The sequence below is a fragment of the Rhinolophus sinicus genome, linkage group LG02 (genome assembly GCF_036562045.2).
Source record: "Rhinolophus sinicus isolate RSC01 linkage group LG02, ASM3656204v1, whole genome shotgun sequence".
Classification (NCBI taxonomy): domain Eukaryota; kingdom Metazoa; phylum Chordata; class Mammalia; order Chiroptera; family Rhinolophidae; genus Rhinolophus; species Rhinolophus sinicus.
In genome coordinates, this window is record NC_133752.1 from 31,550,407 (window position 1) to 31,578,375 (window position 27,969).

At 34.4% G+C, this 27,969-nt stretch overlaps 1 protein-coding gene across 5 annotated transcripts in view; it reads left to right on the forward strand.

The window, feature by feature from the left end:
- Nucleotides 1-27,969, forward strand: part of TBCK (TBC1 domain containing kinase) — a 178,789-nt gene that overhangs the window by 23,027 nt on the left and 127,793 nt on the right. For 4 of the 5 annotated variants that reach the window (XM_019738922.2, XM_019738920.2, XM_019738921.2 and 1 more), the window contains exons 4-5: nt 24,807-24,921; nt 26,338-26,411. In XM_019738922.2, coding sequence (XP_019594481.2) covers nt 24,807-24,921; nt 26,338-26,411 — 189 coding nt within the window. Of the gene's footprint in view, nt 1-5,661; nt 5,682-24,806; nt 24,922-26,337; nt 26,412-27,969 lie in introns of those variants that run through there. The other variant, XM_074322752.1, reaches the window with a different exon arrangement.

Below are 27,969 nucleotides of genomic sequence, written 5' to 3' on the forward strand. Positions count from 1 at the left end.
TTAAAAGTGTATATCTTTCTGGGTTTATTTTGAAGAAAGGTTTAAATCTTTTGTAAAATTGGTTTGATGGGGAGTAGAGGAACAAAAACGAGAAACTCAGAGGACTCTTCTGTCAGTTTACTCACTAACTTTTTTTCATAACAAATTTAATATCATTGAAGTAAGTAATATTGTACTAAAACATAGTAATTTGTATTATAAATATATTACAGCTTAAGACTATCATGCAGTTTCAGATCCTACTAGAAAATTAAACATTCTCTCTTTTTATAATTTTAATGGCCATAAAACTCTTTCGAGAGTTCATGTTAGCCAAATAAAATAATAGTTTTGTATTATGGATGACCTGGAGGTATTACTGAGTCTTTTATAAAGTAATGTTATTCGTGTGGATAGTTTGCTAACCTGTCTGAAAGAGAAAGCTTCTCATTGATTTTTTTTTCTTTTTCTTTTTTTTGAGCCTATTCAAGCCTGAATATGAGGAGTTCGTTTTTTGGAGAATGCTTTTCTCCTTTTAGTGGCTTTTATATGCTACTTGTGCCAGAGTTCGATCTTGCCAATATTTCTCTCCAGTTTCAGTTAAATGATCAAAATCATTTGTTGGAAACGAAGAGGCATGGAATTCAATTAACTCCTATAACCAGTAGGTTTTAAGAAAATAGAGTGTTTAGAAGATTTGTTTGAAGTCATCTCATATTCGGTGCCTGTGGATCTGCTTAATTGCTACCCTAGAGCCAGGTTCAAGATGCTGAAAAGTGGAGAAATTTAAGTCTCAACTCCTCTCTGAAACATTTTCCAGAGAACGTTAAAAAAGAGATTCACCTTCATCACTGCTATTAAAGCAAGCATGAGGAAATCGTTTGCCTTTTAAGTCTAGGTGCTATTTGGAAAGTATTTTCCTTTTGTGTTAGTGTTATTCAGAGCATGTACTTTTGCTTAATCTGTGAAAGTGCCAGCAAGTGTAGTTCATGGACAGATATTCAGCAGAACTTTGGCACATGCAGTAAAGTTTCTTCATTGTCCTTAAATTTGCAAGTGAAGATTGGGTGAGTAGTGCAGGCATGTTTCTTTAATAAAATGTAGTTTGTCACATGTTTTTAGGGTTATAGTTTTGAAAATTTACCAGAGAACGATCAGCAATGCAAGATTATACATGGAGACTTTGATGGAAAGCAGGCTATGTCTGCAGCTGTTCACTAGCTTGATGGAAAACAGGATCTGACTTAACTCGGATGAGTAAGTTTTATTTGCCCCTATTAAAAGATTGCCTACTCACTGAATTAGGTATTCCCAAGAATTTTGAACACGTTGTAGCATACAGTCCAGAGCAGGATAACGAGTCACAGGTCATAGTCATCAGAAAGACAGTAGTATTCTTATTTTAGATTAATCATCTGACAGTGGAAGTTGAGGCACTCTTGCATTTTCTGCCTTCAAGGACCCTAGTTCAAAGTGCATTTGAAAGGATTACAGTGTAGTCAGGTAACTTAGAGATTTACATAATTGATGTATATTTTACTTGTTTTGTTAAAGATGGAAAATAACACCAAAAGATGCTCTTCACTCAGTCTTGGAATTTTGCAGATATCTTTTGCTTTCTCCCTCTCCTGTATCCTATATCCTGTTAGTTGTCAAGTATCATTAACGCAGCCTTGGTGATACTTCTGGCATCTCTGCTGTTCTCTACATTCTTTAGTTCAGGCCTTCATCAACAAACACCTTGACTATTGCATGGCAACAACATTCTCCTAACTGGTCTTCCTGCCTTTAGTCTTTCCGTATTCCAATCACTCCTACTTTCTGCTACTATATAAATATTTTTAAAAATCAGTCCATTCCTTGCTCAAAAGCATTGGGTGGCTCTCCATGTTCTGTGTGTGGAGGAATGCATTTTGTAAGCATAATATATGACTTCAATCTAGCTCTCTAAATTATTTCCAAATAGTGTCTACATTGTACAAGTAGTTTTTATTGTTACCAATATATAGTCGAGGAGATTGAGTGTCCGAGAACTGAAATATCCCAAGAAGACTGCGCTTTTTGCCCCAAGTGTATCTCCATTCTTTGGCACAAGGTATAGCACTTCTTCAAGTAGGTCGCTTACCTCTGTGTCCCTCTATACCAAGGGTGTCCAAACTTTTTTCAACGTTTTTCACCAAGGGCCATATGCAGTAAAATACACACACAGCCGGGCCACTCACTCGAGGTGAAGTACGTATTGCTTCACTTGGTTTATTTAAGTAAACTAAATATATTTTTGGAATTTGCTGCGGGCCAATTAACAATGGATTGCGGGCCGCAGTTGGCCAGCTGGCCGCAGTTTGGACACCCCTCCCTGCTCTATACGATACCACTGACCCAAAGCATAAACTGTATTTTTCTTCTCCAAATTCCTTCATTATATTGTATCTCTCTAGTTGTAAGTTACCTTTCCCCTTCTAGCTTATAATTGTTTGTCTGCAATTATAAAATTAAGGGAGCTATGGTTTCCTCTCCCTAATTAACCATACTTTTTTCATATGTAGGCTGTAATTTTTCATGTTTCTATCTCCTAAAGTTGTAAATATAAGAGTTTGCATGTAGTTAATGTGTTGTAAATGAACTGTTGAATGCAATAATTGTTTTTAGTTTAGTCATGCAGTTTGAATTTTATTTCCCTTTTATTTTCCTTTTAAAGCATGTGCCATAATTTTGTTTCCCAGACAAATAAGTTTTGGTGAAAGTATGATGGCAAATGTCTTTGTAATTTGTTAATTATTTCCTTGGAAATATTTTTTTTTAATAGAATGATTAGAGGAAACAAATTTTTTTACTTCATTCTCATGGCTCTGGGGAAGAACCCACTTCTAAGCTCATTTGGGTTTTGGGCAGAATTCAGTTCCTTGCACCTGCAGGACTGAGGTCCCTATTTCCTTGATTGCTGTCCATCAGGGCTGCTGTCAGTTCCTAGAAGGCTATCTGCATCTCCAGAGCCAGCAGTGGAGAATCTCCCTCACATCACATCCCCTCATACCAGGAATCTCTTATTTCCACTGTCTAGATCCAGATTTCAGGGATTCATGTTGATAAGGCTAGGTCCACGTAGACAACCTCCCTGTCTTAAAGGAACAGTGTCATATAACATAACGTGATCGTGGGAGTAAAACCCATCATATTCTTAGTCTTGGGGATTATGCAAGGTGTACGTCAGGGAGCAAAGATTTTAGGAACCATCTTAGAATTCTGCCTACCACAGTTTGGTTGCTAAAAATTTAGGAAAAGTTTTTAGTCTGTAACAAGTGTGATATTTGGTGTTCTTGTTTGTATTAGTTAAGTCATTGTGGCTGAGATGGTGGGAACTGTAGTGTGTCGGGGTCACTAAAACCACTTCCAGCTTCATGGATTCACTAGAAGCACTCACAGGACTCAGACATCATAGTACAAGTGGTTACATTATACTCATTGTATTATAGCAGAAGGGTACAAAGCAAACTCAACAAAGGGAAAACAGTGGGGCACCGAAGGGAGAAAAGCAGGCATAAAGTTTTCCAGCGTCCTCTCCCAGGAGAGTTGCAGAGGATGTACTTAATTCCTCCAGCAACTAATTGTGACATGTGTGAAGGGTGGTCTACTGGAGAAACTTGTCTGAGCCTGGGAGTTAAGGGTTTTTGCTGGGGGTTGGTGACAAAGGCACATAGTGCTTGTGTGACTGCAATTACTGATGCTCCAGACCACCCAGAAGGAAAACAAGTGTTCAGCATATCACATTGTTTGCACAAACTATCTAGACAGGCCAGAGTGGTTTCAGGTTTCAAATGGGCAAAACCCTCTTATCAGAACATTCCAAGAGCATGATTTCCAGGAGCCCACAAGGACCAATCAGGACAATAGGCACTTTTGGGGAATGTGCAAGGTTTGAAACTCATGAGATTCTTTTTTGAGGAGGTATTAAAGTAGATTTTATAGCCACTTCCAGCAATTCATGAATCATGTTCTGCTGCCACAAATTTAGCAGCTTAAAACAACATAAATATATTATCTGATAGTTCTGTAGGACAGAGGTCTATTGGGCTTGGCTGGTTTCTCTGCTTTAGGTTTAACAAAGCTAAAATCAAGATGTGAGCATTTCCTCTGGATACAGCAGAGGAGAACCTATCTCCAGGCTCACTTTGGTTGGTAGAATTTAGTTCCATGAGATTATAGGACTGAAATACCCATTTCCTAGCTGGCTGTTGGCCAGGAGTGGTTCTTAGCTTCTACAGGCCACCAGCATTCCCTGGCTCGTGGACCCCCGTCTTCATCTTTAAAGCTGGTAGCAGGAGGTCCAGTCTGTCTGATGCTTTGAATCTCTGAGCTCTCTGCCCTTTCTTCTGTCACTCTCTGACTAATCCTTCTGCTTTGCTCTTCTATATTAAGGGCACATGTAATTACATTGAGCCCACCTGGAAAACTCAGGGTAATCTCCCTATTTCAAGGTTAGCTTACTAGCAACCTAATTCCATCTGCAGAGTCCCTTCATAGCAGTGTATAGGCTAGTGATTGATTAAGCACCCAAGTGACTGGAATCTTGGGAGGGCAGCTTTAGAATTCTGCCTTCCACATTCTTTATACAGGCAAGTACTAAAAAGTCTTTTCTCATCACTTAAATCTACATTTCAAATTATTAATTATACCTCAGTTTCTAAAAAGAGAAATAATTAATTGAGCAATGTGAACCCTTTCAACAATTATAAGTACAGAGGATGCCAAACAAAATGTATACACATTTTAAGAAAGGAAATCTGTATTAAAATTGTAGTAATATGTACCGATAACAAAAGATGAATACAAGTCATGTGCATACTTTTTTCTTGGCAACCCCAGTATGTTTAGCCTCTGTATTCATAAACTTTTCTGAGTCACTCAAATTGCCAGGTATCTTCAGAAAAGAAAATCAAAATGTAATGAAGTTTAAACTCAAACTTTATTGTATGCTATTTTCCAGAATAATTATCAAGAGTAAAGTAAACTCTGTGTTTATTAAAATAAAATCCTCATTGGGGAGAGGGAAGTACTTCACTGTCCATGTACAAAAAAGATGATCAGAGAACTTGTATATATGTTGATGTAAAAGGCCTGTTATTTTCCAGTAGAGACATGGGTTTTTAGCCAAATGCATCCTCAATTGAAAATTTTAGTGAAATATTAGATGCACTATATTTAGAGATGGGGCTGGCTCGGGTGAGGAAAAAAAGGAGACTGGATTTGGGATAGGGAATATATGTAACGAATTATGTATAATTTGATGAATTTTGACAAATGTGTATACCTGTATAATACAAACACACATCAAATTAGATCACAACCATTATCCTAGATATTTCCTTCATGCCCCATCTCAGTAAGCCCTTATCCTTCACCCCATTCCCAACTCCCAGAAGTAACCACTTTTCTTATTTTTTCACCTTAGATTAGTATAGCTTATTCTAGCACTTTATAGATTTAGAATTATACAGTATATACTGTTTTGTGTAGGACGTCTTCCACTCACCCTAATGTTTCTAGAAATCATTTATGTGATTTTGTGCATTATATAGCTCATTTCTTTTTATTGCTGAAGTGTGTTTCATTTTATGAATGTACCAGTTTGTTTTTTTAGCGATTTTCTGTTTAGGAACATCTGGGACATTTCCAGGATTTGAGCTATTATAATTCAAGTTCTGGTAAGTCTTTTTTTTTGTGTTCGTGAGCAAAATGTTTTTGTATCCCTGGGTAAATATGTAGCAGAATTGATAGTTTTTAGGGTAGGTATATGATTAATATTAGAAACCACCAGACCTTTTTTCTAAGTATTGTACCTTTCGCCTTACTACTAACAATGTGTGAGAGCTCTACCTGAATTTTCTCACCAGCAGTTGACGTTTTCATTCTTTTAGCCACTGTAGTGACAATATATGAGGTGTAATCAAACACTATCATGAATGTTTAAATTTTAAAAAAATTATTAGAGTAAAAGACACATTGCCATTAATCCCCCTCAGAATACTCCCCCTCGCTTCAAACACACTTATCCCATTGTTCTTACCACTTTCTGAAGCAGTTCTGGAAGTCCTCTGTCATGAGTGTCTTTATGAGCATTTAAGAAATGATGTGCGTAGGAAATGGCCTGAGAAATGGGCAAACGGTTTCATCCTCCATCATGACAATTCTTGTCACACTTCGCTTCTGGTATGGCAATTTCTGTCAAATAAAAACATTACAGTGTGTCCTCATCCACTTTATTCACCAGATGGCACCATGTGACTTCTGGCTCTTCCCCGAAGTCAAAATGACCATGAAAGGTAAACGTTTTGAATTGATTCAGGACATCGAGGCAGCCATGACAGAACAACTACCATGTACAAAAATTAATATAAGACCTGGTCTTATTTTACTATAATATAAGACCAGGTCTTATATAATATAATAAATATAATATAATATAATGTAACATAAAATAAGACTGAGTCATATTAATTTTTGCTCCAGAAGACGCATTAGAGTTGATTGTCCAGCTAGGTCTTATTTTCGGCGAAACAGGGTAGACACTCACGAAAGAGGACTTCCAGAAATGCTTCAGAAAGTGGCAAGAATGATGGGATAAGTGTGTTCAGAAAGAGGGGGAGTATTTTGAGGGAGATAAATGGCAATGTGTCTTTTACTGTAAAACTTTTTTTTACTTAAACATTCGCTATATTTTTTTTATCACACCTTGTAGTAGTATCTCATTGTAAATTTGATTTGTATTTCCATGATGACTAAAGATGTTAAGTGCTCAGTAGTTATTGGCCATTCATATCATGACATACATAGCTGTTCAATTTTTCGGTCCCATTTTTAAGTGGGTTATTTTTTTATGATTGATTTATAGGCATTTTTGTATATTCTCTGTATACTCCATACACATACTTTGCTAGATCTATTTTACAAATATTTTCTGCCAATCTGGCTTCTCTGTTCATTTTTTGAGGTGTATCTTGATGAGCAGAAGTTATTATTTATGATGAAGTTTAATATATCAGTTTTTTATGGTTATTGCTTTTTGTATTATTTCTGAGAAACTTTTGCCTCCTCCCAAGACATGAAAATATTCTTCCATGTTTCCTTCTAGTCTTATATTTTATATTGGATCTTTGATCTCCTTCAATTTAATATTTGTATGTGGTTCTCGTGTTCAGTTTTTGCCATATGGCTATGTAGTTGTTCCAGCTTTATTTGCTTAAAGGACTTTTCCTTTTCCCATTGGATTGCTTTGGTGCTTTTATTGAAAATTTTAATGGCCACGTACGTGTAGGTCTGTTTCTTGCCTTCTGTTTTGTTTCACTTATCTATTTTCTTTATGCCAGTGCCATACTGTCTTAATTACTCTAGCTTTATTGTAAATCTTGAAGTCAGGAAATACAAGTTTTCCAATGTTGCTATTTTGTTTGAAGATTGCTTTAGCTATCCTTGGTTGTTTGCATCTACACATAAATTTTATAATAAGCTTCTCAGTTTCTAAAAATAATTGTTGGTATTCGGATTGCATTGCATCTATGAATCAATTTGGGAATAACTGACATCTTAATGATATTGAGTCTTCCAATAAATGGACATGTTTCTCTTCAAATTTTTAAGTCTTTATAAATTCCTCTCTGCAATATTTTATAGTTTACAATGTAAAGTTCTTGCTTTTGTTAAGTTTATTCCTTTCCTGAGTATCCTATGTTTTGATACAATTTTAGATAAAATTGTGTTTTATTTCCTGTTTGCTGCTAGTATATAAAAATGCAAGCAGCGTAGGCATATAGAATATAAGAATACCAGCATGAAATAGGTCAAGAAAAAGAAATAAGGCATAAAGACTATAAGAAGGAACAGAGGAAGGAGGAAGAAGAAGAGGAGAAAGAATAAGAAGAGGAGGAATTGAGAGGAGGAGGAGTTGCAAACCTGTTTCTATTCAATGATGATGTGGTTGTTTATGTAGAAAATCCTAAGGAATCTAAAAGAATAAGTGAGTTTAACAAGGTCACAGAAAAAAAGGCCAATATAAAAATATCAGCAATAAAATATTAGAATATGTTGCTTATTTAGCAGTAAATCATCCAAACTGCTTACCATCTTTTTTCTTAAGTGTATTAGATTAAATCTCCCTCTTGGAAGATCAGGTGATCCAATGAGGCAGAAAATGACCATATAATATAGTCTTTGAATAATATTAAGGTCTAGAGTGGATTCACCAGCTTATAGTCCCTAAGACTTAGATGTGAAACTGTTTTAGGTAGACGAGGTACCAGAAATCACCAAATGGGGGGCTTATGCTACAGAAAAGGTGTATCTGTCTAGTGGTCATCTCAGACAAGATAGCTGGAAGACTAACATAGCCAATGTTTTCAAGGATGATAAGTACTTCTTTAATGTTTTAATCAAAGACAGATATTTTTGACTGGAGGGTGAGCCTGTCTCTGCATGGATATAGATAGGCTGCGGCCATATTGCTGGCAAAGGCCAAAACTTTTTTGAAAGAGCAAGACTGTATCTCATCAATTGCTTGGACTAGTACTTGATTTGAGCTCCAGTGGAAAGCAAAGTAAAACATGGGGAAAGTTATCTTTGTTTGAAAACATAATTGAGAGTGGAACTTGTCAACTGTCCTTCTCTTTCATAGACTAAGCCAAATGTGTCCTCCACAAAATTTTAAAATTTGAGAAGTCTGCTGTGTGAACTTGTCAAAATAGCAAAACTATCCCCCAGGTACCTAAATGAGTTAACTTGTCAAAAGGTGTTCTTTACAATTATTTGTCTGGTTGTCACTGTGCTATCCAAAATGATTTTGGTTTTGGCAAAATTAAGTGTTAGAAGTTCTTTCAAACTTGAAGCTGTTTCTGGATGGAAGGTCACGTCATCAGTAAGTAAAAGGACCTCTCTCTGCAATGTCAGAAAGGCTATATCTAGTTCACTTAAAAGCATTCAGGCTAAGAAGGGAGGACTACTGCTGGCTTTTTGTGTCTTCTTCTCAAAGCAGTTATTTGTCTTGACAGAGAGGCCCATTTTTGCTTATTGTTAATCTATGATAATATTTCCTGAAAGGCTTTTTGAGGAATATTAAAAAGCCTTGAGGTAATACTTACATTGTATAGTTTAGCACATAAGTGATTATTATCTGTAGTGTCAAAAGCAGATGACATGTCAAAAATTCTGTCAAAAGATTTGTTAACAGAACTGGACTAACTTTAATAGAAACTAATCAAGACAATGGTCAGTGGTATGGTAGTTAGATCTGTAACTTTTCCTCTTCTCTTTTTAAATGTTAGCCTTTAAAACTATGTTTATAATTAATTGGCAAATTTTTGTTAAGGGCTCTTTTATCTAAATGAGTTCTCCCTACATATTTTAATAGGATTTATTACACATTTGGTAATAAGTGAGGAAATGATATATGAGGAGTTAAGTTAAAGACATTAGCCACAATTTTAAGAGCTTTGGCACATTCTTTAAGTGGGACACTTTTAAATTTAAAACATGTAATCATATCATTCATAAACAGAAGGGATAGAGAAAAGGAGGGGGCACAGTATTTATTAAACACATACTATGTTCTAGTTACTTGGCACATGCTTTTCACGCATAACTTTAAGGTTAGTGGGCCTAGTTAATGAGTGCTCTCAGGTTTCCAGAACATGGAATTGTCTTCGAACGTCAGGAGCCATGGCCAAGGTATAGCATAAACAGTGAATCGTGCCTCTGAGGACCTCTTCTCACTGTGGCCTTTGAGTACCAGTACTCCAGAACCTGCCTTTGTGGTTGGTGCTGTTCAAAAAGTAGATAGGCTTTTGAGAGGATGAGCTGCTTTAAATTTCCAAGTTCAATGAGTCTTGTCATTAATTATCAGACTACCTTGCTGGCTTTGTGAGGATTTCTTTGTTTTCTGGCATCTTGATCAAACTGGAAACCAGAGAACCCAGGCCTTTCATTTTGGCAGACAAGGAAACAAGGAAAACTGGTTTCATTATGACCAAAATCTATTGTTATACTTATGGCACAGTGGGTTCTCTTGTAAGATAATTGGAGTGGAGGAATGAAAACTTCATATAGTACACAAAAATATGCTTGGGATTCATGAGTTCTATTCCATCTTGGCCGTTTCAGCCACCTATTCCAATTATTTATGCAAACACACAATGTTTAAATTAGAAATGATTTCTTTAAATTATACAGGACCTCAAAGGGGAAGGACTGAAAAAAATAATGATGATGACAACAATATAATTGCCAAAATTTGTGGCAATAACTTTGTGCTAAGCATTCTACAATGATTACTGTATTTAGCAGTGTATAATGTACTCCCGTGTATAATGCGCACCCACATTTTTCACCCAAACTTTCAGGGGGAAAAATCTTGTTTTAGTTTTTTAATTCATATTTTTAAATTTCTTTATGTGTAGGTATTTTTTTATTATAAAGGAATCCTAGCATTTATTTTTTAGCATATTATGGTACAAGAAATGTTATGTAACAAATAATTGCAAAACACAAGAGCAGATGCGAGGTACGAGAAATTTTTTGTACCGGTAATAAATTTACGATATTTCTGCATCATAGAAGGCCAAGAACACTTCATCGTTGCAAGTTTGTGGTAAGTTCAACAAAACCGATGATCGTATTCCAGGGTATTATTTTGCATCCGGATATTGTTATTGATTTCTAGAGTTACACTTTTAACTCATAAGCATAAATAAAAGAATTAAAAACATATAGATATGGAATTAGTACTACCCATGTATAATGTGTATCTTTATTTTTCCCTCACAAATTTGAGCAAAATGTGCATTATACACAGCAAAATACGGTATTATTTTTCCTAATAAGAGCTCTATGATATAGTTTACTCCTGTTACTTCCATTTGATGTGTGAGGAATCTTAGGCTCCTATGAGGAATCTAAGAAGTTAAGTAATTTTTCCCTGGTCATACAACTAGTAAGTTGTAAGAGTTTCAGATTCTCCTTTAATGATGGCAAAATATTTTGCAGTCATAACAACTCTAACTTCCTATCCTCAGTGTTCCAGAAAGGAGCAAGCCATTTTTATTGGTTGCTATGTACGTCCTAAGATTTTCAATCAGACTAATTTAAGAACAATTACTAAAGCCAGGGGAAAGTGATTGACAAAGGCCTGAGTCATATTTCCATTCCTAAAGTCAGAACATATGAGCTGAGGTGTGTAGGAGAGAGATGGAAAACCTGAAATGTAAAATTAAGTTATCATTGGAAGAAGGGAGCATGGATGTCAGGGAGGGAAATAATAAATGTCTACTGCATTTTACAGATCTGGTAACTGAGGCTTAGAGCATTTACTTTATCATTACTTGTCACAGTGCTATAGCTAGAGCTCATGTCATCTCCTTTGACTTCACCATCCATGCAGTTAAACACTGAGAGGCAGTATGGTGTAGAGGCTAAGGACATGGTCTCTAAGACCAATTGGCTGGGTTTGAATCTCAGCTCTTCCATTTACTCACTTGGGTAAATTACTTAACCCCTCTGTGCTTCAGTTTCTCACTTTCTGGGAGAGTGGGGAGAATTAATAAACTAATAGATGTGAATTATTTATAATAGCACTTGGTTAGTACAAGTTATCCAAGTGTTTCCTATTAGTAGCAGTAGTGGTAATAGTGTCGTTATAACTACTATAGTGATTATTGGATATTATTATCAATAAGCATTGTCTGTGGAACACTTACAGCCTTTTTATGATGACCAATTACGACTTAAATTATGACTAATTTATTCAACGGTCATTCCATACTTTTTCATTGAGTACATAGTATATGTTCCAGACACTGGGCTAGGTATTACTGAATCTGGAGATGAAAATATGAAGTTCCATAAGAAAAGAGGAAATAGTGCCGTTTGTGACAACATGGATGGATCTTGAGATTTTTATGCTAAGCGAAATAAGTCAGACAGAAAAACTCAAAAATCGTATGAGTTCACTGACATGTGGGATTTAAAGCTGAAAACAACAAAGGAGCAAGACAAACAAAGAAACAAAAACTCATAAACACAGACAGTATAGCATTTTTAAATAAGTGCGTATGAGAAGTATATACAAGTTATCTTGGTAGACAGAGTTATCATAGCCAGAAGAATCCAGTAAAGTTTTACTAAGGAAATAATGCTTGTGTTGAATCTTAAAAGATGGCTAAATATCAACCAAGTGAACCAGATAGAAGGGCAGAGAAAACAGCATGTATAAAAAGTCATTGATATGCAAACATATAAATAAAGCAGAGGCAGAGTGTTCACGGGAGGAAAGGTGGAGGAAGTGAACTTGGAAAGGTAAGTATAAAAACATGCATCAGAGAGCAATGAGAGTACCCTCCCTATTTTCTTAATAAAATGGTTTGTAAGGGTAGGAGTGGGACACTCTTGTTTAAGACGATGAGTCTTGAATATAGGTTACTATTTCAGACAGTGACTTAGGATGAAAAAGTAATGGTCATGTGAAGACTGACTGATACCCTACTTACGAATTCCTCCAAGATTGCCTTGAAGAGAGAGTGATTTTCTCTGCTGTCATCATCTAAATCAGTGAAAGTTTTAGCTCTCTTCTACAGCAGTCTGGTCAGTGCATTTGACTTGAGCATGCTATTAGTATCTAGCTGTACTATCTCTATTTATATGTTAGTTTATTCACTAGCTAGACATTTTGTCATTGTTGGTCTTGTTTTTCTTAGGTGATAGGCCACAAGAAAAACAACTGTATCTGTTTTTTACAGCATTTACCTGAGTGTCAAATCTGTATTCAAAGTGCTTCAAAATCACCATGGTAATGATTGTACATTCCCAAATCTGCCACATATCTTTTAGACAAAGACCAGATCCTGATTTTCATGTTTTAATGTCCTTTTTTATTAGTTTATGCCCACAAATTTTCATTTGTTTTCCCATCATGACAGTTTTAAGAATATGAGACTCCTCAAAATTCAGGACTTTGTATTCTTTATTTCCTTGTGAATTTTAATTTAAATGTCTCCACAGCTTTTCTGGTAAAAATACTGTACTGTGTTTAGCTATTAAAATTCTGAAGGCGAAAATGTCCTTTAACAAATTATGGCATCCATTCAGTGAAATATTGCTCAGCACTGAAAAAAAAAAATCAACTCATAATGTAGGCAACAACATGGATGACTCTTCAGAACGTCGAGTAACAAAAGCTAGACACAAAATAATGCTGCATCATCCCATTTATTTGAAATTCTTGAAAAGACAGATTTAATCTTTAGTGATAGAAAACAGATCAATGATTGCTTAAAGCCATCGGTAGGATGTGGGGATTGGCTGGGAAGAAAGATTATTTAAACAGAACCTTTTTGAGATGATGGAAATGTTTTCTGTTTCTTTATCATAGCAGTGCTTATACTGATGTATACAATTGTCAAAACTTAGTACATGTAAAATGAGTGTATATTTTGTACATAATTTATATCTAAAGATAATTTAAAGAAAATATGAAGGAAGAATTGCTCTGTCATAATGATGTCATGATGGTGAAAAACTAACCACCTTCATGTCATGCGCATTTTTATAACCAACTGTACTAGTTTCTTATGGCAGCTGCAACACACTACCACAAATTGAGTGGCTTTAAATGACTGAAATGTATTCCCTCACAGTTCTGTAGACCAGAAGTCAGAAATCAGAAGTTGGCAAGGCCCACTTCCTTGGGAGGCTCCTGGGAGGAATTCTTCCTTACACTTTCCAGTTTTTGGTGGTTGTCAGCATTCCTTGGCTTCCTTGTCTTGGGGCCACACCACTCCAGTCTCTGCCTCCATCTTTATATCTTCTCCTTGATATCTTCTCTGTGTGTATCTTTTCCTCTGTGCGTCTCTCTCTTGTAAGGACACTTGTCATTGGAATTTGTGCCTGCCTGGATAATCCATGATAATCTCCTTATAGGCAAGGACTCTTTTCCCAAATAAGGTAATATTCACAGGTTCTAAGGATGAGGATATGGACATATTAGTATATCAACTAATACTATTATTCATTAATATAGTTTGTGTGACTTTGTAAAAGATTACTGTGCTTCAAATTATAAACAGTATTCTGGGATCATTATGGGATTCTATGGGTAAAAGTTTTTTCTTACTTTCTTCTATAACTTGGTGAAATGGCTGATCTTCTTTGAATCATAGTCTTAAAACCTTTGTCTCTAGTTGAAGATTAGGAGAAATAGACAGAACTGCCTCATTCTGGTGATCTGGCTTAGGAAAAAAGTGACTATGTAGTTAAGTAAGCAAAACTCCCAAGTTCTACGTTAAGTTTGGGTACAAAACCCCAGCTAATAAAGTGTTAAATTTTCCCTTATTCTGCCTTCTCTACAGATGTATCATAGAAACTTACAAGGTCAATAGAATTAGTTAAGAACAACATTTGAATATTTTTGGATTCTTTGATTGATATATGGATCGCTGTGTTACCCCAACTTTTGGTAAACAGAATAGAAAGTATAAGTAGAGAATTTTCATCAGTCATATTTCTTATAATTTGCTTAATACAGACCAATACATTATTGAACTGTACATTTCCATTTGACAAACTTTTGGTTGCACTATGTCACGCAACCACTGTACTAAACACGTAAATAAACTACAGGCTCTCTCCCATTCAGCATTTGTTGTGATGGGTTGGGGGTAGAGTGACAAATAGCCTAAAACATTATAAAGTGCTGGTCCACTCAACAAAATGTGAATTGCTCTCAAATCAAAATTCTGAGCAGTAATAGAAATGTGGTCATTCTTTGTTCATATAGTAATATGTAAATACATTTAATTAAAAAACAAAAAAAACAAACCTTTGGCATGAGTTAGGGTAGAGATCCAACCAAATATGAGCCATCATAGTTTCTGTTTTAGAGAAAAGTGATAGCCAAATGCTGCCAGAACATGGGAAGTGGGACTTACTACCCAGTGCGTTTGCACTGCCAGTGTCAGTAACTATGGTGAAAAATGGTTTTGCAGTTTCTGTGCCAGGATACTGAAACTGCTTGGGAAAAGAAAACTTTGATCAGGCAGAAATACACAGTTTACCCCAGGATCCTCTAATTCCACTTAGCAAGTGGTGATTTTATTCTCACAGAGAATAAAAACAGAAGGATGAAAGGGTATCCTTTCCAGGGTTGGTTCCTGCCTTGTGCCCTGAGCTACTGGGACAGGCTCCTGCCACCTGTGACCCTTCACTGGAATAAGCGGGTTGGAAATAATTAGCTTACTTGTTTTTATTAATCTTTCTTAAATGGATATATAGCTCACATTTATTCAATATTTTTTAATTACTTTCAGGTGTACAAGACAATGTCACAGACATTTACACTCCTCACAAAGTGCTAACTCCCCTCCCCCAATCTACTACCCCTCTGATGTTTAATATTAGAAGTGTTTTGGGTCTTTACTTAGAAGTTTGCTGATGTTTTTGTGGCCAGAAATATGCTGTAGGAAATAACTCTTGTTTATATCAAGTAGCCTGTGGGAAAATTGGTTTTGTTACATCGTTTTGCTTTAAGTCACAGTTTCCAAGAACCTACTGATGTTAAGTGAGGACTTACTGTATTATACAGTTTATTAAAAGACCTTGTTTTTTTTGAGGGGGGTGCTTGGACTTTTTGTTTGCTTGTTGTTTTGCTTTTAAGATGATTAGAATTCTGTGCACCACAAATAACTCATTGATCTCCAGTTAGCCCCATTTGGTGTTATGTTTCCCACTCTATAAATTCGCAAACTGAGGTGGGATGAAGTTGGAACATTCTCTAAGCATAGCAAATCTGTGGCAGAGTCTCCTGGCTTTATGTCTGAACCTCAAAGCACTAGACTATGCTTTCCATATGTATTTTGATTTATCAAATTAATTTTTTGCTGAGAATGGAAAGTTATCTAGTAGTCAAGTTGGGAAGTTAATTACCTAATTTATTTGTATTCCATTGAGAATTAGCCACATTACACATTTATAGCTTTCAATGTTGGTTATTTTGTAGTGAGAATTGAACTGTAAAATATACCGAGTTCCACAACTTACAGATAGCTGCACTGATTTTTTTTTAGACCTATTGAAAAATAATCTTTAGGTAAGTAGTTAATGAGTGCAACTTATATTTCAAAACATCTGAATCTGAGGCAAATAAATTCCTAAATTTAGCAACAATGGGTGTGCTTTCAGGCTAAAACATGTGTGCCCAGTAGTGAAATGAATTATTTGTTTCCTTTTTGAATTCCGAAATCTTTCTTGTTTTTCTTTTCCTTTAGAAAAAATTGCTCTGTTAAATATTATGGTATTTTAACAATATTTAATAAGTGATAAGTGGCTAATTAAGAGTCTCAAAGCTATTAGTGCATCACTGAAAATACCCATCTCAAATTTTGGAATGAAAGAATCATTAAAAGTTATATGCCAGTTGAGCTCTTTTGTCTTGAAGTTATAGAGGAGATTTTAGGTTGTAGATAAGACAGTTACACAGTTGTATTATTATCTGAATATGAATCTTTTTTTTCTCTCCGTTTCTTAAATCACACGGTAGCTAACTATATTTTGTCTGTATTTCTTCTCCCTTAACATTTTAACTCGGGCTGATACCAAGCAAGAAAAGTTTTAGACCAAAAGGAAAATTTCTGTGGGAGTGATCATGTTTTATAAGGTGAAAGAACATCTTGAACTCATAGAATCCAGAACTGTGTTTCCTCCCTTGGTTTGCTGACACTGTGGGTATTTTGGCTTGTGGAGTGGCCCTTAGAAATATCATGGATTATAGCTCAGAGGAAATAGCATGTGTGGTTTTAGTTACCACCTACATGTGAATGACTTCCAAATCTATCTTAGCAACCCTGACCTCTCATTCTCTTTCTTGGCTTCTATATCTTACAATCTGAATAACATCTCTTCTTGGAAACATTGCAGATACTGAAAAAGAACTGATGGCTTCAGGATGATAGGAATTCTCATTATTTTGTTAACATCTTTCTTGAGGTACAATACCAGAAAACTGCAAATATTTAATGTATACATAATTTGATGATTTTGGACATGTGCATTCCCCTATGAAACATCACCACAATCAAGATGTTAGACACATCCATCACCTCCAAAAGTTTTCTTGTGTCCATTTTTATCTTTCCGTGTGATAAGAACACTTAACATAAGGCGAACCCTTTTAACAAATTTGTAAGTGCATAGTCCACGGTTGTTAACTGTAGGCACTATGTTGTATAGCCAATTGCTAGAACTGACTCGTGTTGCATAACTGAATCTATACCAATTGAATAACTCTCATTTTCTTCTCTCCCCAACCCCTGGTAGCCACCATGCTATTCTCTGCTTCTGTAAGTTTGACTATTTTAGATACGTCATGTAATTGGAATCATGCAGTATTTGTCCTGGCTTATTTCACTTAGCATAATATCTTCTAGGTTCATCCAGGTTGTCGCAAACGGCAAGATTTCTTTTCTTTTTTTAAGGCCAAACAATATTGTTGTATGTATATATCACATTTTCTTTATCCGTCTGACAGTGGACATTTGGGTTGTAAAAGAGAATCTGTATGGTGCGGTTTAAATCTAACAGAGTAGTCCCCCTCACTGATTTTTTTCTTAGTGTTTATATATACATATATATATATATATACACACGCACATATATATATATGTTTGTATGTATATCTGTGTGCGTGTGTGTATATATATGTGTGTGTATATATATATACACACACATATATATATTTGTGTATGTATATATGTGTGCGTGTGTGTGTGTATGTGTGTGTGTGTGTGTATATATATATATATATATATATATATATATATATATGTGTGTGTGTGTGCGATATTCATTATTCTTCCACACACACCAAAAAGGGACACAGTAAACTTTTGGAGATGATGGATATGTCTATTACCTTGATTGTGGTAATGGTTTAATGAGTGTATGCATATGTCTAAGTTAATCAAATTGTGTACATTAAACATGTGCAGTTTTTTGTGTATCAATTATACCTCAATAAAGCTGTAAGTTTTCCTAGATTATATTTAATGTGAACGCAGTTCAAATACCAAATACTAACAAGTATTTATTGGTATCTTTGAGCTAGAAAAATAGATTTCAGGAGTCTGTCTTTAACAACTTAGTCTAATTCACAGGTTTAGCCAGATATTAATAAGATTATCTTTTTACCCATTATACTATGGTTTGGTATAAAAGAGAGACTAGAAGGAGAGGTGTGTTTTCAGCAAATGAGTAGTACTTTTTTTGATAGCCATTGTGTGAACTTGAACAGTTTATGTTTTCTTGACTTACTAAAGGATTATGTACTATTATAAATAAAGTTAACACTTTTGATTTATTGCTAGTATGATATACATTTTTGAGCTGTTATTTCATTAGTGGTGAAGGATTTAATCTAATTATCTGTACCCTCTTGCATCAGCATGTAATGTCATTGTATACATTTACTGAACACCTATTATTTGATTCATATTTATTGAACACCTACCTAATAGGCGCTATTGATACATAGGCATAGAGATTCTAAGTTGAATAAGCTAGAGCCTGCTTCAAGGTAGTGAGAGAAGAACCTATACAGAAATTATTACCATAAAATTAATAAGCCCATCAACCTTTACCTGCCACAATGCAGAGACGTGCAATTCTACCAGGGGTAAAGCCATTGAATGAGAAGCCATTAAGGATCCTGGTTCAAAAAAAAGAAAAGGAAAGAAAAAGAAAATGATAGAATAGCTCTAGAATAAAGAAGGATGTCAAGCAAAAGGGCTGGTTGTTACAACAAAGGAGGCTTACAGAACAGGGGTCTCAAGATCTTGAGATAAAGAGCAGGTAGGTCCTCGGGAATGTGGAACAAAGAAGCACAGGGGATTGTAGTTTAAAATCAGTACATTTTAAGTAAAGAGAGGTTGAGCAATGTCTCATTGTGGCAATCTATATTTGAAGATGTTTGCTGGAATTAGATGAAAATCTGTGACTATAAACATGTGAGGCTAATCAACCCTTGTACACACTAAACCCATGATTTTGGCCTCCATATGTTTTAACCAAGCAAGCTAAGCAAGTACAGATAATTTAGGGATGATTGAATCAGAAGCATACAATGTAAATTTCCTTTGAAATACATGTGGAAAGGGATAAGTAAAATATACTTGGTATTGTACTAACCTAAGAGAGTCAAACTTCATGTTCACAATCTAAATACAACCAAGCTGACTCATGCCTAGAAATTATCAACATTTGTTCTTTCTGGTGGTGGTGGTAGTGATTTTTTTTTTTCTCTTTTAGTTCTTAATCTTACTTTCCCAAGATTTATGACTTTTGTAGGTCTGTTTTGGCCTCACCAATGTAATAAATTTTCATATTTTCTTCTCCTCATAAGACAGAGAGAAAAGGTGATTAATTCTTATCTGCTAACTTAATTGTTGAACTAAAACTATTGAAATTCTATTGTATTTAATTGTATTAAAATTATCAGTTTGTAAATCTGTCTTACCAACTACACCAAAGGCTTTTAGATTGTGACGGTCAATTCTTCCTGTTTGTATCCATGGTGCCTCAAAATGCAGGGGTCTGATACGCAATGCTAAGCAGCTAATAGACACTTAATTGATGTGTTTGAGTATAAATGAAAAAGTATCTTAAAATGTGATCTCGCTTTATTAGAATTTATTAATCATATTGCTTAGAAAGCTGCCTTTTGGTCTTATCTAGTTATTTATAATCACCAAAGATTCTTATGCTCATTAAACTTTCCTGACTGTCAGGGACAATGGTAAAGTAAATGCTACCCTCTATGTCTCTGTGAGTAACAATAGTAACTAAGTGTTTGAAAAGGAGAATATTTTATGACTTGAAGTTGAATTTTCATTTTCCAGGTAAGTGACACATTTCTCTATTAACAAGACTGACTTGTGAATTGTGTAGGACAAAGTCTTGTTGTCCCCTGCTAACATCGTTTTTTCTTTTTAATTGTGTGAATTACATCCTCTTAACCTAACTCTCCTTCTAGAGTCCATTTTCAATTAAACTGTAACATGCTAACTACTACTAGTCATATGATTCTTTTACCTTGCTGTTGCATTATAATTACATTAGCTACTTCAAAATAATTCTTAAAATTATTTCATGATACAAGTTCTTTGCAGTATTAAACAATACAGCTTTAGGGGCCAGCCCGGTGGCTCAGGCGGTTAGAGCGAGCTCCATGCTCCTAACTCCGAAGGCTGCCAGTTGGATTCCTACATGGGCCAGTGGGCTCTCAACCACAATGTTGCCAGTTCAATTCCTCGAGTCCCGCAAGGGATGGTGGGCTCCGCCCCCTGCAACTAAGATTGAACACAGCACCTTGAGCTGAGCTGCCGCTGAGCTCCCGATGGCTCGGTTGGAGCACATCCTCTCAACCACAAGGTTGCCGGTTCGACTCCCACAAGGGATGGTGGGCTGTGCCCCATGCAACTAGCAACGGCAACTGGACCTGGAGCTGAGTTGCACCCTCCGCAACTAAGATTGAAAGGACAACAACTTGATTTGGAAAAAAGTCCTGGAAGTAAACACTGTTCCCCAATAAAGTCCTGTACCTCTTCCCCAATTAAAAAAAAAAAAAAAAGTACAGCTTTCAAAACAAATAAGCATGTGAAATTCCACAAATACTGATTCCTTGTTCTCATTGTAGAAAATAACATCTTTTTCCCTCTTTATACCCTGTATTTTAAACTAAAATTTAAAATTAAACATTAAAAGTACAAAAGGGCAGAAAGCACATCTGATTTACTGTCTGATTTGAATTGAAGAGTATGAGTCCATTAATGATAATTTATATATCATCTCAAATAATAGTTAAGAAAAGGTATGTCATGAGCTTCAGCTTTCTGTTTAAAGTTTTAAAAATTATTGCAATGTAGATCCTCATTAGCTCGATAGTAGCATAAATGTGCTGTTTGACATGCAAATATCTTCCAATTATATCTTATAGTCAATTAGCAAAAACAAGTTGAGAAAGTAGAACATGTAATCTTCTGTGTTCAGCTATCCCAGAACTGATTTGATGGAAAAATTGCTTTAAAAGTTTGGTTTTAATTTTCATAAGAAAAACTTCTGTATTGAAGTAGTGTGCAACTGAGGCCCTCTAGTGTCACGACTGAATATGACATCAGCTTATAAGATTTTTGTGAAGTGTGTGTGTCAGAGACAGAGAGAGAGAGAGAGAGAGAGAGAGAGAGAGAGAGAGAGAACACAAGAAAACAAGGACAAGAAAAATTACTACTTTAGAGTTGATTCATACCATAGAGCCAAATGAGCTCAAAAAAACTGGGTGCTTATATTTTATTCGTTAATCAACCTCAAGGAAAGTTTTCTTTGTTTTTAATAAGGAAAGGGTTTGCACTCTTTCATATCCACGTTTATCAATGTAATTATAGTTGTTTTTAACTTTGGAATATTTTCCTTTACATGGTTGATTCATTTTTTTGAGAATGTTAATAAAAACTGTTAATTCCAAATTGCTCTTGTTTCACACATTTCCAGTTTGCTTAAAACTGGCTGTTGTGTATGTGGCACTTTATTTAATATGGGAGAAACTATTTGATCAAAAGGAATAGTTTATAGGTCATTTTCAATAAGCATCTTTATGAATAGTAATGTGGCTGCCAATCAGGGATTACCAGAAAATTGAGGGGGAAAAAATAGTTTGAAAGAGAGCCAAGGGAGGAAAAAAAAAAACACCCAAAGGAAATGAAGATAACTTACTTTTTTACTTCCTGAATTAAAAGAATTCTAATACCTATCCTCAGAGAAACTCCAAAGAATAATATCCATAACCAAAGAACCGGATCTGTTAAAAGGAACAAGTAGAGAACAGAAGAGAGATCCTGGAGATTAAATAATAGAATACATAGGGCTAAAGACCATGTTCATAGAAAATAAAACAGAAAGTTGATCTAGAAAATAGATCCAATTTTCATCTGTCCACCAAGAGTTCCAACTAAAAGATACAGTAGAAGGAGAAAATGAAAGACATAACAGATCAACTTAGTTGTGTTTCTGTGTTAATGCTGATGCTTATTTGCACAAATGCCCTCACATGATAGACATACTAGGCTAAAATTTTATGTCTACAGATAAGTAAAAAACAATTCTGAAAGCCTCCAGAGAGGAATTACATGGTATCTACAACAAAATTAGAATCAGACTGATGTTATTAGACTTTTCACCCTTAATAAAGAGCATTCAAAGAAAATGGGGAAATTCTTTCCAAGTTTAAGGGCAAAAATAAGACATTTGAAGACATGCCATACTTAAAAATGTCCTATTCATTCCCCTCACACCATGCAAAACTTTCTCATGGATGTATTCTAGCTAAATAAAAAACACACCAATAGAATGTGATATAAAAAATGATGATAACATTCATGAATAGTTATAAAGTTATTGTGTCCATGAAATCCTGATCACTGAGACATTTGAGAGCTATGATTTATATTTTCTTCTCTGCTTAGTTCTACAGTGAATATTTACTAATCGTAGGACATCAATGTACCAGTCACTTCCCATGTGTCTCAGAGTAAAAGCCAAGGCTTTACAGTGGCCTAAGTGACCTTACGAGATCTGGCACCTTGATACCTCTCTGTCCTCATCTCCTAGTGGCCTCATTGTGCTCTTTTGAACTGCTGTGCATTCTCACCCTTCACTTACCTGACTCATACATTTCCAGAGAGCTGCATGTCTTTTTCACTTCCTTTAGATGTTTGCACAAATACTACCTTCTCTGTGAGGCCTTGTTGGATCATACTATATATACTATATAATAGCCAACTGCTACCCCACATTGTCTCTTCTGTTCCTTCCTTTTTCTCCTTAGCACTTAATCATTATATGTCATATTATGTATTTACTTATTTGTTTAGCCTTCAAGAAAGAAGTGCAGGTTTCTTTTACCTCACTTACAAAATTTGGTAATTTAAAAATAACATAACAAACAGAATCAGAAGTTGGGAAAGGAACATGGGAAACTTGTAAAACTATGTTAATTATATCATTATGCATAGTGAAGAGTTAGTTATGTTAAATAAAAGTCTAACCACCAGAATAAATGAAATCAGAAACTGCTAATGGTGGTCACCTCTGGAAAGGCCAAGTAGGATGAGAGGAGAGAGAGATTTTAGTTTTTCATCTCTGGTTCTTATGATTTTTTCAATATAGAGGAGGGAGTCATATTGCAACTTAAAAAAAAAATGTTATTCAGCCTACTTTTTTAAACAGTAGGTTCACTGAGGTGTAATTTATATACCTTAAAATTTATCCTTTTGATATACAGTTCAAACCTGCAGAAGGTCAGTTGCACAAATGTGGTCATGTACCTATCATCAAAATCAAGAACAGAAGTTCCATTATGCACAACTTCCTCCTACTCTGTTGTAGTCAACCCATCCCCCTACCCAAGCCCATGAGAATTAGTGATCTATTATCCCATCTTTTTAGTTTTAATTTATATCTTTTATTTAGTTTGGATTTCTTTTAGCCTAAATGTAAATGAGTCTTAATTCTTACCCATTCTGATAATCCTTATCTTTTAATTGGAGAGTTTACATAATTTATATTTAATGCTTGATACATCTGAATTAAAATCTGTTAGTTGTTTTCTAGTTGTTCCATTTGTTTTGTTCTTTTTCCCTTTATTCTGCCTGCTTTTGAATGGACTTTTTTAGTAATTCCATTTTATATCCACTATTGTCTTGTTATTTGTATGTCTTTTAAAAATTACTTTTAATGGTCCCCTACAAATATTAATTTAATTTTTAAATGTCTTAATTTAAAATATCAAAAAATATGTAGAAAAAAATCTATACTAGAATGTTATTATTGGTGGGAAGGCAGTTGGATTTGAATTAGTCTCCTGTATTTTTCTGTTGTATTATTCCGAATTCCCTACATGAATGATGTTTGATTTAAAAAAAAAAAAAAATGGAGAGAGGGAGGATGTGGGAGAAAGAAAAAGAAAGAAATGGGGCAGCCCTGTGGAAGGTAGCTTGGAGGGAATAGGATAGAGTTACAGAGAAACGTTTGATTAATCATAAATCACTGTAGGTTGCTTTGTGGATTGATATAGAAAGTAAGATCATGTCTATCTACTATAAAATGTAGCTATTTTTCAGGGGGTGTAGGTATTTTTGTCTTAAGCAAAATAGATGGTTTTCATTGACTTAGTTCTGCCATATATCCAAAACTTTCCTGATAATTTGGTAAAGCCAAACGTATAGCCAGTTGCATACCACCAAAATTAAACACTTGTCCTGGAAAGAACAAATATACTATTAGAGTAGCTTTTTGGAAACTGTAGAATCTTTGTCAGATCAAATCTGTTGTAATCATAAAACCTAAAATATGTATAAGTGTAGATTTTAGAAAATGTATAGACTCTATTTTCTCTGAATAAAAGAGGAACAGTAAAAATACTGGGGGTGCTAAAAAAATGTGTACAAGTGGACACTTTGGTCAATGTTGCTTAAGCAGTAGTTCGCCGTACCCAGCAGTGTCTGGACACTGATGGTAACCACTTTGAAACACCTCTTATAATTGCAGAAGTCAAACGTGACTTGTGTTCATCTTTTGTTATTGGTATATATTGAGTATTACAGTTTTTTAATAGTTTTTTCCTTTCTGAAAATGTGTATACATTTTTTTGCACACTGTCTATACTGAATTTTGTCACAAAACCTTATTTATTAAAATAGGTTCTGTATTGGCTTTGTGATTGATCTGTGACATTTTGTGTTTTTTTGAAGCTCTTCAAAAGTTTTGTGCATAGCATTTGAGATCCTCCAAGGCTTGCAATATATGAACAAACATGGTATAGTGCATCGGGCACTCTCTCCTCATAATATCCTTTTGGACCGAAAGGTAATTGCCAAGTAACACATTAAATATTTGTTTGTTATTTGAAGTTGAAAGCTACTGAAAGCAGGCCCCTTAATCAGAGGGATAAAAGGATAAGAATATGTTTTAAGAATATTCTTAATGAAAAGACTTTACGAAAGTAATATACTTGTGGTTGTTAGGACAAAACAAGTATCTTTAATTATATAAATCCATATTTTTTTACATGCATTATTCTTTTTTTCCCCAACAGTCATTTTATAACATCATGTTTTGTTTTTTCTTTCACTCATTTTCTAAAAGATATGTATTGTAGCTTCTTAATCCACCTCTCTGAATCTGCTTTCATCTTAAGAAAGCTGCTCTACTTGTAGAGAATATTTGTCTCATAGCACAACTGCATTGTATTTTCTCTTCTTTATTCTCTTCTTCCTTCTTTCCTCTTATTTTATTCCCCATTAATTTTCTTATCTTCTTTATTCCCCAGCTGTTCACACCTACTTCCTTTCAAGGTGGTATGTTTTCAGGAATAATGATAATTTCATTCTTTTTCATAAACATATAAAAATGGTTTTGAGGGAATATTTTCTGGGGAATTATTTTTTGTTAGTAGGTTTATTCTTCCAGACTTTTAGTACAGTTACCCTATGATATTAAAAATCATAAAAGAGAATATGGTGCTCATTAATTTCATATTAATGGTAGTAGAGTATCTAACCAGTCTGAATTATTTTAAAATATAAATGTTTTATAATGCTGAGAAATAAATTTCTGAGAAAAAGAAAACAAAACCAATTTTAAAATCAACTTAAATTTTTTACTCTCAAACATCTAAAAAGGGAAAACATTAAGACTTATAAAATTTACATTTACCTTTTATGAAAAATCTCACTTTTGTGGTAATTATGGTTGTTCTCAATATCCATAATTGTTGGACATCTACAGATTTAGTTACATTTTGATGATTTGGGAACTGATCTTTTAAAATTAAGAACTCTTATGTCAGAATTAAATTATGACATTATCAATGGGGTTGCAACTCCCTGAAAAAAAAAAATGTTTTGTGAATATTATGACAAAATATTCTAAGCAAGGATTCAAGGAAAATTTTTTCTTATTTCTCCTTTGTCAGAAAGCTTGGAAAATATAAGCAGCAAACAATTTTTATGTGTGTATGTATATATATACAAACATACATATATGTGGGCATATACATATATATATGTATACGCACATATACATTTATAATAAGTATAAAGTGGACTTCAGACATTGGCAAATAGTTGTTTACAAAATTATAGTAAATTAATATATCTATATATATTTTAATGTATCTGAGTATGTGATGGTTTCTTTACTTATAAAATGTGCAATGATAATTTCCCTGCCATTAACATTAAAATATTTCATAGTGGTTTTTTTTTTCCTTTATTTTTGTAGGGACATGTTAAATTGGCTAAATTTGGACTTTATCACATGACAGCCCACGGAGATGATGTTGATTTCCCAATTGGGTAATTATATGTTTTCTTTTTTTTCTGAGTTCTGTCTTAAACTTTGTAATTTTTGATAAAGTGCATGTTTTGTTAATTGTTAGTGATACTACTTTTTGACATACAACTAACTTTTCTTTATTAACATACCTTCATTTTTTGTATACTTTTAAAATAGTAGACAATGACCTTTTCCCAGCATCTAAAAGTTCCCTGATGTTGATCTTTCATTGAATTGGCAAAGAGACTGACAGATTATTGCTCTTGTTCACCTTATATTGCTTACTAATTAATTTTTGGGTGTTCCTCAAAAGGCTGAGAAAAATCACTCTCATATTATTTATCTTTGTTTCTGAGTTTTATTCCCGGCTCTCTAAGTTATAACTGTATATTAAGACTCAAGTTGAGTCACTGTAGATTTCAGAGGTAATGGGATGGATGCTATACCTGAAAGTCTGTGTTTGAGAGGTTTATTTGTTCATTTCTAATATGTAAATCCAGTTTATATTGGCCTCCAAGAAAGGAATGAAAGTGTTTTTCATCCTGTATTCAAATGTATGCTTTTGATGTAGATTTTTGTGTTATATTTATTGTGTAGTTGCTTTTTAAACATTTTAATATTATGATTCTCTTAATTTTTGAGTTTTTAATTTTGACATTATTTTACATACATAGAAATTACAAAATAGCACAAAGAATTCCTGTACAACCTTCACACAGATTCCCCAAATGTTAGCATTTATCTCTTTCATTTATCTTATACATACATATGAGTATATGTATGTGTGTATAAATATATATTTTTGAATCATTTAAAAGTAATTAGTGCATATAATGGCCTGTACCCCTAAATACTCCAGGTTGTATTTCCTAAGGTAAGGAATTATCTTACATAACCACAAAACGATCAAAACCAGGAAATTAAAACTGATACAATACCATTATCTAATCTAGAGCCCTTAATCAGATATTTCAATTGTTGTGTGGCTGTTTTCAGTAATATCCATCTGTGTTTTGCTGCTTGGGCTGTTCTAAAATCAGTTCTATCACTCCATTACTGAGAATTGTGGTTTGGAATCATGGAGTGTATTTCTGTAGTAGAACATTGCTTAAAAACTTAATTAGATGTTTAAAAAAGGCCTCATTTACAAATTATCCTTTTATCTTTGTAAGTTAGATTGTAGGTTTCTTACCTAAATATTTTGTTTGTTAGGACATAGCTAATGTCTTAATTGTTTAAGTCTTTCCTTCTTTCCTTTCTTCCTTCCTCCCTTCCTTCCTCTATTTTGTGTGTGTGTGTGTTTTAAATTAATGTCAGGTGTACAAAACACTGTAATAGACATTTACACCCCTCACAAAGTGATAATCCCCAAATCTATTACCCCTCTGATATCGTATATAGCTGTTACAATACCATTGACTATTCCCTATGCTGTACTCCACATCCTATGACCATATATACATATATTAAATTATAGTTGACATTCATTATTATTCAGCTTCAGCTTCAGGGGTACACTGCAGTGGTCAGGTACCTACACCATCCATGAAGTGGTCTCCCTAATAAGACAAGTGCCCA